Raw genomic sequence first — 13,049 nt, 5'->3', positions numbered from 1 at the left:
AAAAGAAGGCGTGTCGACTTGTTAAGTCCCTTTATGGACTAAAACAAGCACCCAAGCAATGGCATGCAAAATTTGACCAAACAATATTGTCAAATGGCTTTAAGATTAATGAATGTGATAAATGTGTTTACATTAAGAACGTTCCAAATCATATAGTCATTGTTTGCTTATATGTTGATGATATGCTAATAATGAGCAAAGACATTGCCGACATTCAAGCTACTAAGCGTATGCTTGCTAGTAAGTTTGATATGAAAGACTTAGGAGTTGCCGATGTAATTCTAGGAATTAAAATCCAGAGGACTCCTCAGGGTCTAGCTTTGTCTCAATCACATTACGTGAAAATGGTACTTGAAAAATTCAAACACTTGGAATTTAGAAGTGCAAGAACTCCAATTGCCTTAAATCATCATCTTATAAAGAATAAAGGTGAAAATACGTCTCAATTGGAGTATGCTCGTGTGTTGGGAAGCTTAATGTACATCATGAACTGTACACGACCTGATATAGCTTGTGCAATAAGTAAACTTAGTCGATTCACAAGTAATCCAAACAAACATCACTGGGTGGCAATTAAACGAGTTCTGGGATATTTGGAATATACCCAAGACTACGCTTTGCACTACAACAAATATCCTGCGGTTATCGAAGGATATAGTGATGCAAATTGGATAACCGGCTCCACAGAAACAAAGTCCACAAGTGGATATATTTTTACTGTTGGTGGAGGAGCAGTATCTTGGAAGTCTTCCAAACAAACGTGCATCGCTCGCTCTACAATGGAATCAGAGCTTATAGCTTTGGATAAAGCCGGTGAAGAAGCTGAATGGCTTCGAAATTTCTTAGAAGACATTCCGTTCTGGCCAAAACCTTTGGCTCCTATTTGCATACATTGCGATAGTGAAGGTGCAATAGAACGGACAGGGAGCGTTATGTATAACGGAAAGTCTCGTCATATACGACGAAGACATAACACCGTTAGACAACTACTTTCTAGTAGAATTATCACTATTGATTATGTAAGATCAAAGGATAATGTGGCGGATCCGCTTACAAAAGGCTTAACTAGAGAGGGAGTTGAGAAATCATCTAAGGGAATGGGACTATGGCCGAGGACAAGTCAACATGGCGGTAACTCTACCTAGAATTTTGGATATTCCGAGATCTAGGTTCAAGGAGCTCAAACAAAATTGTGATTGACCGGTTCAACATTGTCAAAGTAAAATCTTTGGTCCCTTCTCGTGATGAAGACAATGTTCAGTAACAAGGATAGAACTTTACACGTTCTTTAATGATTACCTAAGTTTGATGTTGTATTTATCAAATAGTGTCAATCTAAAGGATTACACGTTTAGGAATCACCTATGTAAGTGTGAAGTGGAAGCCGTTTCAATAAGAATTCTGTAAGACCAATTCTCTACGCACTTATGAAACCAGGCGGTGTTCATGGCTGAAACGAACACAACAATGAGAACCAAAAGACGGTTAAGGGTTGGTTGTATGACATATGGTTGTCTAGGTATACACTAAAGTTCGACGGTTCAAAGATATCAAATCTACCGATTGACCGAGTATATCCGACATATGTTCACTACGGAAAGTTCAAAGGGAAACCTACTTATCCAGATGCAATTAATCCTTACTTGCAAATCACACAGCTTTCATCTATGATCATTCTTGTTACAGCCATTCCCATTCATGTGGGGGATTGTTAGACTTTAAGCATTGGGCTTAAGACTTTAAGCATTGGGCTTTAAAAGTCTAAGAGTGTGAATTGGAAATGGTGGGAAATAAAAATTTGAATGAAGTGAGCTTTTGACTTGCACTTTGTCCCTCATTGGTGAGGGAAAACTACATTTGTGTGCTTATATATAGAACCACTTCTTAAAGCTCTTAAAAGGAGTTGAAGAGAATGAACCCTCACGCCGTCGTCGTCTCTCGCTCGGCTCGGCTCGGCTTCGGCTTTGGATTTGGATTTGGATTTGTCAAATGATCGATTGATAAGATTATTTTGGACAAAAGTTATTTAATTAATTATTTAATAATTAATTAAATCTGCAGATTCAGAAGGTCACTCTGGCCGCGGTCCTGGCATAACCACGGTAGGACCGCGGCAGTACGCAGATTCAGAAGGCCACTCTGGCCGCGGTCCTGGCGTAACCGCGGTAGGACCGCGGCAGGACGCGTAAAATTCTGAACAGACACATTTTCCGGAACAAACATCACACCTCTTCCAATAATTGCCTATAAATTCAGAGGCATGACTTTGTTTTTAACACACTAAAAAATTACAGAACTTCCTTCTTTCTGGAAATACTGCATTCTAATTCGCAGTCTCTCTCTCTCAAATTCGTAAGTGTGATTTTGCTCCGTTCTTTGAGTTCGTTGGTATCCTGCAGTTTGTATTGCCACTGTTGCAGGAAGGTTTATTCCGTTTCATCCTGGGAGGATTTAATCCATTACCTTGGCAACGTGTGAGGGGGTTAAAATTCCTTAAGGACGCACAAGCATATTGTGGACTCGGAATATTTCTTATTCTTTACTGTTTTCCAGTTTCTTTTATTCTTCTAACAGTTTTCTGATTTTGTGTTTTAACACAGTAGTGCTTCACAGATTTAACAATTTCCCTTAATTTGTAGCTATGGAACATTCGAGATCCATTTATGCTAATAACTTCCTACTCACATTTCAGAAAAACGCTTTAACATGTATTCCATGATTTATTCTTCGTCTATAGTCCTTTTTGATACTTTGTATCAAGTGTAAACGAAAAAAAAAAAAGATATACGAAAGGTTTAGCTTTTCCCTCTTCTTAATTAACTAACTAAAAATGGTTGATACACGTAAACCTGATTTTTCCGGCCATTTAAAGAATGGAATAAACAAACTATATATATGTACATAAATTTAAAGTTCATAGTGTATACATATAAAGATATTGAAATTCTTCCATTTTCTGGCAATTTATATAGTGGGAAACCAGAATATACAAGAAGACCATAAATCTAATTCCAATGTCAAAATAATATATATATATATATATATATATATATATATATATATAAAGGCTTACTTACACTCACTTCTAATGCCTTATAAGTACCCCTATTCATTCAAACACGAACTTAATTACTATGTCACATAAAAATAAAGAAATATGTCCCCTAAAGTGCAGCCATCTGAGGAGCAACTTTGTTGGACAATTGCCTAATTCAGTATAAATGCATGGAACAAAATGTGTTGGTGGTTTTGATTAGTGATAGTAGGCTATAATTATGTAGTTTAGCTATCATTTATGCTCCAACTTAGCTATACTTTATTGATATATGAATGTTAAATGATACTTAACAAATTGCTCTAATTAAGAACTTTGTGCTTTGTAGGAAAAATTCCTGGCTATGAGGACATTAAAGAGTGTTTTGGAGTTAATCTAGAGCAAGGAAGGCCAACCGGAGGTGAGCTCGCGCAAAAGAAGAAAGAAAACTGAAGGCAGAAATATTCTCCAGGTGCGCAGTCCATCTGCGGCTGCGCTCATCAGGCAGAACAAAAGGTAATATGCGCGGCCCATCCGCGGTCCATCCGCGGCCGCACACGTCCCTCCGAGGATTTTTATTTCAGGGGTAAAATTGTAAGTCCAGAGGCGACTCTCCTTGACCTATAAGAAGCCCAGCTCGCCCAAAAAGTTAGTATCGAGGTTTTTGAAGTGATCTTGAATGCAAGAACAGGCAAGAAGCAAGGCAGAAGATTCGGCATAGAGTTTTTACCTTTCTTCCTCTTGTTTTTAGCATTTATGATGAATTCTATTGGATTGGAAAAACGATTATGCATAGCTAAACTCCTAATCTCGGGTTTTTATGGAACTTATTAGAGGATGATTTTCTTGTTATGTTAATATAGATCTGCCATAGTATTTTCTCTATTTGTTCAACTATATTGTGATTGTTGTTGATTGAAGGTTCCTCAATCAGTTGTGCCTATTTAGTATATATTACTCGGGAGAGAGTGCATATTCAGATAGTTATTGAACAACACCACTCCTAACGTATATGAGGGGTCAATACGATTAAAGGTGAAATTAGGGATAACGAAACATTGGGTGCGATCTAAGTGAGCTGTAATTAAGGCTAGCTAGCGTAATTCGGGATAATATGTCTAGTATATTATTGCAATTACTCGGAAGAGAGTTACGACAGTCAGAGTGCTCATGATCGATAGAGAAGACTTAGGCAAATTTTTAGTAAACATAGGGGAAAGGATTCCGACAATAGGGGAAGTCAGAAACTTAGATCATTCCAATTCTTGTTTACAAACTGTTCATAGTTAGTTCTTAATTACTTCATTTTCATTACGTAATATTTAGTAAACATCCAATCTATTACTTAAATATCTCCGAAGATTGAATACGTGAATTAGTATAAGTCCAATAGGTGTGATTGATAGGTTAATTCCCTGTGGGATTCAACTCCGGACTTCATAACCGGAATATATTTGCAACGACTGCTTTATCATTTTTATAAGACATATTGGGCGTGATCAATTAGCAGCTTCAAAATCCGACCAAGATTATTGGCAATTGGCATAGTTACTAAAGATGAAAAAATTTAGTTAAAATTCTTCCAACTTGTCCACATTACATTTGTTCCTCATCAGTTGTATAATAATTTTCGAAGAAATTTATAACGATCTATTGAACTATTCCATTCTTTGCCCTAAAAATTTTCAAATTGAATGCTCAAATTCTTTCACAATCCACCAATCTTCTTGAACTGAGACTTTCTTAATAGACATTGTTCTTTCCTCTTAGTGTTACAAGTTTATTTTTTTCTTCTTTTTTTTTTCTTCATTTTTTAGTGTTAAAGGTGAATGTTAAGTACTTGTATTAAAGTGAAGTTGGGTGCAGAAAATGATGACGAGGGAATTTTGTAAATTTTACATAGTCGTAAAAATAATTGCCATAAGCTCAACCTTGATAAATCTGCAGCATCTTTTTGTAATTTAAAATTTGTCAAACAAATACTTCTATTAATCTTATTCTATCACTTTGTCCTTGTCGTCCATCACCTTAAAGAAATAATATCCTCAAAATTTACGTGTTTCTGCTTCCAAAGTCATTAGCAATCCTTTCGGGAATTCCAAATATGGATACAACATTGGATGATCATCTTCTTTCGCTGTCCACCTACACAATTGATAAATATTTTATTAGATAAAATAGGTTTAGAACTTAAGAACATATCAAAATTTAAATTAGCATTGTAACTATATATATATATATATATATATATATATATATATATATATATATATATATATATATATATATATATATTTGAACAAATTGAGTCATTTTGCAATCTCTGATTATAATACCTGTAATTGATGACAAGATGGTGTAGGAATAAAGCTGCTTCCAATTTAGCAAGTTCCCATCCCGGACATAGCCGCAATCCACCACCAAATGGGATCACCCTCTTGCTTGTGGTCGGATCCTGAAAAAAAGGATTTTAATGTATCGTCTATTATTCGAAAAGTAAAAAAAATAAAAAATAACTTACGGCCCATCTCCAAGGATTGAACTCTGATGGATTTTGATGCAGGGATGGATCAAGATGTACAGAAGACAAGATAGGAAGGACTTTCCATCCCGCTGGTATATGATATCCTGCACTTCCATCACATTGATAAAAGGAAATTAAATTCACTTAAAGAAAAGAATATTTATGACGGAAATCTTGTATTTCTTCTAATAATGTGAATGATTTAAATAAAATAGTAAAACTTATATGAATTCACGTTAACAAACCTTTGAATTCTACATCCTTGATAGCTTCCCTGTGAACAAATTTCACCAAGTTGCCACAACGTAGAGTCTCGTTAATGACCTGAATTATAATAAGATTTTAGGTGCATTGATGGTGTAAAAAATATTTACAAAATTAATCACTAAAATAATTCCAGATCAATAATCTTGATAAATATGTAAACCTCATAAAAATAATAACTAACTTACTGTCATCATCATATCTTAAACTACATTTATAGTCTAAAAAACTACCCGAACAATTAGAATTTTCATTTCTTAGCTCGCAATGTAAGTGCGTACTATAAAAGTGCAAGAGACAATCGTTCATATCTCGGACGTATATATAAGCAATTGATTAGTATTAATTGAAAGACTAGATTCAAGAATATTTACCATACTGGTGAATTTCATTTGCTTATAATCTTCCCAGTTTAGGGGTTCCCCTTCCTTTTTCGTTCTCCTCAATGCTCGATGTTCATTCTGATCATATGATGCATATGTGTTAGTATTGGTAATTAAATTGTCTTAAAAATTTTAAAGGGGTCTTGTTATTTTTAACGGACTAAAAAGAAAGAAATAAGTTCACACTAAAATGAGGGAGTATTATTCAAATAAGGTCTCCTGTTACAAACAGACTTTAGGCCACCAATTTTATTGAGCCGCCCTACAAGTGGTGTGTTTGAAGATCAAGTTAAAATGAGTTGATATAATTTGCTTTCTTATACCTTCAAGTACTGGAGAGCTTGTGGTGATTGGGCAAGAAAATAGACGAGTAAGGACAGAAGTCCTGAGGTTGTTTCATAACCAGCCAACAGAAGGTCTTGCAAAATGCTTACTTTCTCCACATCACTTAAGTGTCCTTTCAATAAATTCTCATTAAAAATGTCTTCTTTGGCTAGCTCATTAATCCCCAAATCTTTTCTCTTTTTTCTATCGTTCAGTACTTGCTTCAAGGTGGATGCGATCCTCGTACGAGCCTGTACGAAGAGAATGAATCAATCATTAAAACCACTACTGACAGAAGAAGTTTTAGTTGAATCCGGAGTGTTTGGTAAGACAGAAGTTATATATTTGTTGGAGAGTGAAAATATTTTTTAAAGATTAATAATAATATTAGCAAGCTTGATAGCATTTTTTGATAAAAAATTTGAGTATTAAAAAATTATAACAATTGTCAATTGTCAGTTAAAGCAGAGATATAAAGTTAAGGATTGAAATAATTGTGAGGAGAATAACTTTCACCCAAAAGTGAGGAAAGTCATTTTTTCCCTTTTGGTAAAATCTTTTTTTTTTTAAGAAAAACACAAGAAAATAACTTATTTTCCGAAAGATATTTTTCAAATAATATTTTTTAGTCATATCAAACCCACCAAAACATAAAAAATTGTAACAGCACCTTAAGAGCCTTGGCATAGGATGTCCAAGGAAGGTTTATTGGAATGGACACAAATCCTTTCATGAACGTTAGGAAATCCTCTAATAATTGCAAAGCTAGTGGCTCTCCAGGTTCCATGTCCAGTACATTCATCAACATCAAATTAAAGCTAAACTGCAAATACAAACTGAATTTGTTCAAAAATATTTATCGTTATCGAAAAATAACAAGTAAATTAATATCAGATAATATTTTGACCAAATGTACGTAGTATGGTATTATTTTCTTTCCGTACCTGTTTGGCTTCTTTTGAGAAGAGAACCACTTGATTTCCTGTCCATGATTCCATTAACGAGGTACATAACTTATCAATAGAATCGAGAAAATCGGGTTTGCACTTAAATTTATTGATGATGCCAGTTTCAATGCTTCGGAATTTTTTGTGAAGATCACCAGTGACAAGCATTAAAGAGTGTTTGCCAAGAATGTCTCTAACTGATTTAGGGTAGCTGCTTTGGAACAGCCTGCCTTCATTTTGAAGTACAAATATGCTGAATTCTAAATCACATGAAACAATGGTTGGAGAGCCAAAAAGATTGGATTTGAATACTTCTCCATATCTGAAATAAACCAAAAAAATAAATAAAATTATCTTGAGCACAGTTAGAGGTGACAAAATTAATCTATTTTTTTAGTAATTCGCTCAACCCGTTCAAGTTTTAACGAGAGAAATTCAAAAATAGCCAAATTTACAAGTGGGTCGTTCAAAAATAGCCATAGTTTCAAAAGTAATTGAACTTTAGCCACTTTTCATGTAAAGATAAATCTGAACGAAAACACTGTTCAAAATCCGGAAAAATACTCCAATAATATACTGGAATTCCAGTATAAGTATATACTGGAGTTCCAGTATAATATACCAGTCCAGCATAATATATTGGAATTTTCCGTGTGTTGGAGATCCAACATAATATGTTGGAAATTCATACACAGGTGCACCGATCTCCAGTATATTATGCTGGAACTTTCCGCGTTGCAGCAAAATAGTAGATATTTTTCAATGACTTTGCAAACGCTGGCTATTTTTGAATGGCTAGCCCGTGCTATCTTTACAGTTTTAACGAATATGATTATGGTTTTTAGACTTGATCCGGTTGAGCCCAAAATGACTCTCAAATTAGTGGGTCACAAACTCACAATACAACCCAAATCCAAACATACAAAATTACATTTGGAATTTGACGATTATGCAATTTTTTGAAGAAATTAAGCTACAATATATAAGGAAAATACAATGGCTTTCACATTCTTTTTCAAAAAGCAAAAAAAAAAAAAAAAAGTTGTGTCATGTTAGGCGGATTCGTTTGGTTATGATCCCGTTATTTGACCTATCTTGATCGAAAACACATTTCGAACGAGTTGGATGATCATGACCGTATATTAATTATAGTTGTTTTTTGATATGTCTTGAGTTTGATTCAACAAACTCATTTTCCACATTTGACCATAGTTAACAGCATAAAATATTGCATAAAAATAAATATGAATTGGTACCTAGAGCGATGTTCTTGTAAGAAGTTGCCAATGGAGAATGATTTATGAGGGGTAAAGAAGCCAAATGTTTCTCCAACAAAGGGTAAGCCCATGCTCCCATTAGGTAAGCCTTTAGGCTCATGTTTAACAAAGAAGAATTGGTGAATAAAGATTAAGACAAAAATTACAGTGCCAAATAAGAAAGCTAATGTCATCAATTGAAGTAGTACAATCATCATATATATTAGCCAAGAATAATTTTAGTACTAACAATTTAATTAGTTTACAGTGTGGTGTATCATTTACTACTTTATATATAGAGCCCATGTCTTCCCATATTGCTATCTAGATAAACCAAATCTGAATGAGAGATTTAATGACTATGCCAATGTATAAATTTATTCACACAATATTTTTTTTGGTCATAACACACACATTATTAAATGACTTGCCTTTTACAATTTTAATTGTTCTTTTCTTAGTAATTCACAAAATCTCCTCGGGAAAATAAGATTTAACAATTTCCCTTTATTTGTAGCTATGGAATATTCGAGGTTCATTTATGCTAATAACTTCCTACTAAAAATTCAGAAAATCGTTGAAAAAACTATGTAAAAAGGACACCAGGAAGCCACTTTACAGTTAGGAATTAATCAGTGCGTCCTGAATTTTAGTTTTTCAAATTTTTAGGACAAAAGTATCCTCAATCGTCCTGAAGTTAAGATTTTTAGTTTAAACTTTCGGGACAAAATAAGTACCGGCTAATATCTAAATAACATTCCTGAAAATGGTTATATGTGCACTTGTCCCAAAAGCTATTTCGCCGCGGTTGGATGTACGATGTATCATCAATCATGGAAGATTCTACCAATAGTTTTCTGACCATTGAATTTTGTTTGATCAAGAAATAGGGAAAATGGCGCACACATGTAAAAAGGATTTTTAAATTATATTTATTTTTCGTACACATTACGAAGTAAGACAATAAGTGACGTCGAAATTTAGTTGAATTCGAACTAATTTATTTAAATTATATAGCATGACTGGTTGAAATATGGTAGTATCATTTGGAGACTTAATTTCCCAAATTAGGAGGATATGATGAGCAAGCTAAGTCTGATTAATTGATGCGAAAGAATCAGGCACTCATGTTCATTTAAATTTTAAAAGAAAACAGAGATTTTTCTGTTAGCTAGTTTCCAAATTTCTATGGTATTTTCCTTCGTACATTTCATTATTTCATGTTGGAAAACTTTTTTAATTCACACATGGAAGTATGTGATTCAAGTATAAAGAAAAGTTTAGGCAGTGCCTTTAACATGTATTCCATGATTTATTCTTCGTCTATAGTCCTTTATAATACTTTGAATTAAGTGTAAACGAAAAAAATGGTCAGCTTTTCCCACTTCTTAATTAAATGAAAAATGGTTGACGCTATGTGCACGTAAACCTGATGTAATTTTTTCCGGCCATTTAATCTATCTATAATTAAAAGCAAAAGACAAAAGCCCCTCATGAAGCCAAATGGCAAAACAATAACATGACACATGGCATGTTAGGACATTACTCCTAATTATTAGGAACTACACTAATTGGATTACCCTTCAATAAATTCTTCTAAAAAACGTCAGATCCCTTCTGTGCATTTTACTTATTTTAATTTTTTTTTCAATTATTAAATCATTTTATTTGGAATAAACCACCAGCTTCCTCAAAAATAGCAGTGGGCTTCTACACGTTTCAGTTGTAACTGTTTCGTTTTCTACATATTATCTTTACGTTCAAACTGTTTCTTTTTCTTTACAATTTTTTTTTCCTGAAATTATTAAATCATTTTAATACTTAAAAACCGCCTACTTCCTCAATTATTAGGAACTGTTATTTTAAGTTGTAACTGTTTCGTTAATAGATGCCTTCTCTGCATTTTTTTATTTTAATTTTTTTTCCAATTATTAAATCATTGTAATACTAAAAACCGCCTGCTTCCTTAAAAATAGGAATGGCCTTCAAAACCTTTCAGTTCTAAACCGTTCAAACTCCTTTTCAATTATCTCAATTTTTAATGTTTTTAAAATATTAAATCATTTTATTTTTTAAAACTTTTACTCCACAATATTAGGTAATTACTTTCTACCTTCAAGTTAACCTAAATTTTCTCTCCAACTTGCCGATGGATTTAACTGCTTAACCCACGTACTGTATACTGGGTAGCAACTGCTCAATCGTGGAGGACTTTATATTTCTTCCACAACTAGACGTTCTTCAATTCTAAACTTCCTTCTTTTATCAAGATTTGAAGAAAACTTACGGCTTATGCATAAGATGGCTACTCACATTGATTTCATCAACGATATAACTATTTCGAAGATGCAATGGAAGTTGAAAGTTCGTGTTGTCTGTTTGTGGGAAGTACCGGATCGTTTTAATCCTGGGACTATATTCTCGATTGAATTGGTTCTACAAGATGAAAAGGTATTTTAAATTTGTTTTTAACTTGCTAATTCTGTTTGGTTTTCGGAATTGTTATTGTTATATGATTATCGACCATATCTTTGTTTTGTATAATCTAAAATGTTATTTGATTTGATTATACCATACTAGAGGATTCTATGATGTAAATTCTGATTCTATCCTGCCTTACCAAATTCCTCTTAACACTTTTGAGCCCCATAGATTGAGGGAATAATTCAAGCTCAGAATTATCAAAATCTCTTCATTTTTTTTTTAAAAAAAGAATCAAAATCTCTTCATATGTTCATTATTACATATACTTAGGTTTGAGTTTTACTCTTCTCTAAGGAAAATATCTCAACTGTTCTGTTTCAATTTTTTCGGAGCGGTAATGTTTACTGTCCTATGTTTAGCTTTCAGTGAAGTGAAATATTCAAGTCTAACACTTCTGGCCTGATAGCTTAATTTTGACCATGAATTATACTCTACACAGAGGCCTGAAAGAGAAACTCTAAAGGATTTTCCTCAAAATTTTTCATTTTTTTTAAAAAAAAGTATCAAAATCTCTCATTATTGTTCAATTCATTACATGGTATACTAGCACTCACAAAACACAATTGTATAATTGACATTCGAGACAAGTTTGAGGGATACTTATGCCTCTTCCATGATATAATCACAACGTAAGTGCGTTATATATCTTTGAACTAACTAGAAGAAATTGAGAACTTTTTGCGTTGTGGACTGTCAAGTTATTTGTTCAACTCTACTGTTTAAAAGTTGAGTTAATATACATTACTATTACTAGAAATTTGTAATCTCTGTTATGTAATGTAATGTGCTTTTAATTTATAGATAGATTTTTTTGTAGGGCGATCGGATAAGTGCTTCTATTGGCAAAGTCAGTTTTGCGATCTTTTCAAAACACAAATACATTTGAGCTTGGATTATATCATATGGCGAACTTTATCGTTGTTATAAATAAAGGAGAAGTTCAACACCATGAACATAGGTTGAGGCTGACGTTTACTCAACGGACAACAGTGGTTGAAACAACTGATACACTTTTCCCAATGAATATCTTTGATTTGCGACCATATGATCAATTGATAAATAATGTTGACGTGAACGAGACTGAATTATTTGGTAAATATAACTTTTACGTTAAATTTCTAATTATGATTTTTTCTACTATTTAGTTTAACAATTTTTTTTGTTTTTTAGATGTCATTGGAGAAATTGTCAATTTCAGTGAGGTACATACGCAAAACCAAGGTGGAATTTCTAGGAAATTTATGAATATTGAACTAGAAGATGACGAGTAAGAATAAATATTCATCTACTCATTAAGGATTGATTTGATAATTACATATGCTAAAATTACATTATTATTTCTATTTGACAGGAGGAAGAAGTTGTCTGCTACATTTTGGGGCGAGTTTGTTGATGAAATTATACCTCATCTGCTAAGTGCTAACAACCAGCCTATTATTGTTGTTATGCAGCTCATAAAAGCCCATAAATATCAAGGTAAAATACAATTACTGGATTTAACATTACTTTGCGAAAGTTATTCATTATATCTAACACGAACGTTGTTTGATAGATTCATGTTCTATGCGCAATACTTGGAATGCATAAAAGCTGTGGATTAATCCAAAATTTCCTCAATCTGATGAATTTAAAACACGGTTCAATATATATACATACATATATATATATATATATATACATACATACATATATATATATATATTGATTTATTTATATAAAATTTCACTGCTTATATACTCTAATCAAATTTTCCACATAAGTTATCTAACTGTTTTACTCATTCATAAACACAGATTGCTTTCTGTACGGGATAATAACTCCGAGAGGCTGACT

At 33.1% G+C, this 13,049-nt stretch overlaps 2 protein-coding genes across 2 annotated transcripts; one reads left to right on the top strand and one right to left on the bottom strand.

The window, feature by feature from the left end:
- Positions 1-4,921: 4,921 nt before the first annotated feature.
- On the bottom strand, positions 4,922-8,824 carry LOC109221822 (cytochrome P450 724B1-like). The gene is made up of 9 exons (XM_019386262.1): positions 8,733-8,824; positions 7,474-7,798; positions 7,200-7,352; positions 6,529-6,780; positions 6,197-6,283; positions 5,858-5,882; positions 5,556-5,662; positions 5,371-5,489; positions 4,922-5,179 (listed from the first exon to the last, which is right to left on the bottom strand). Exons 1-9 carry the CDS (start codon positions 8,822-8,824, stop codon positions 5,080-5,082), a joined length of 1,260 nt encoding a protein of 419 aa, XP_019241807.1. The 3' UTR covers positions 4,922-5,079.
- A 3,294-nt stretch (positions 8,825-12,118) lies between these two features.
- Positions 12,119-12,855, top strand: LOC109221821. Its single transcript, XM_019386261.1, has 4 exons — positions 12,119-12,308; positions 12,387-12,483; positions 12,568-12,692; positions 12,769-12,855. Exons 1-4 carry the CDS (start codon positions 12,119-12,121, stop codon positions 12,801-12,803), a joined length of 447 nt encoding a protein of 148 aa, XP_019241806.1. The 3' UTR covers positions 12,804-12,855.
- The last annotated feature ends 194 nt before the right edge of the window (positions 12,856-13,049 follow it).

This window comes from Nicotiana attenuata, unplaced genomic scaffold (genome assembly GCF_001879085.1).
Source record: "Nicotiana attenuata strain UT unplaced genomic scaffold, NIATTr2, whole genome shotgun sequence".
Lineage (NCBI taxonomy): Eukaryota > Viridiplantae > Streptophyta > Magnoliopsida > Solanales > Solanaceae > Nicotiana > Nicotiana attenuata.
This window is presented reverse-complemented; position numbering and strand designations above follow the sequence as displayed.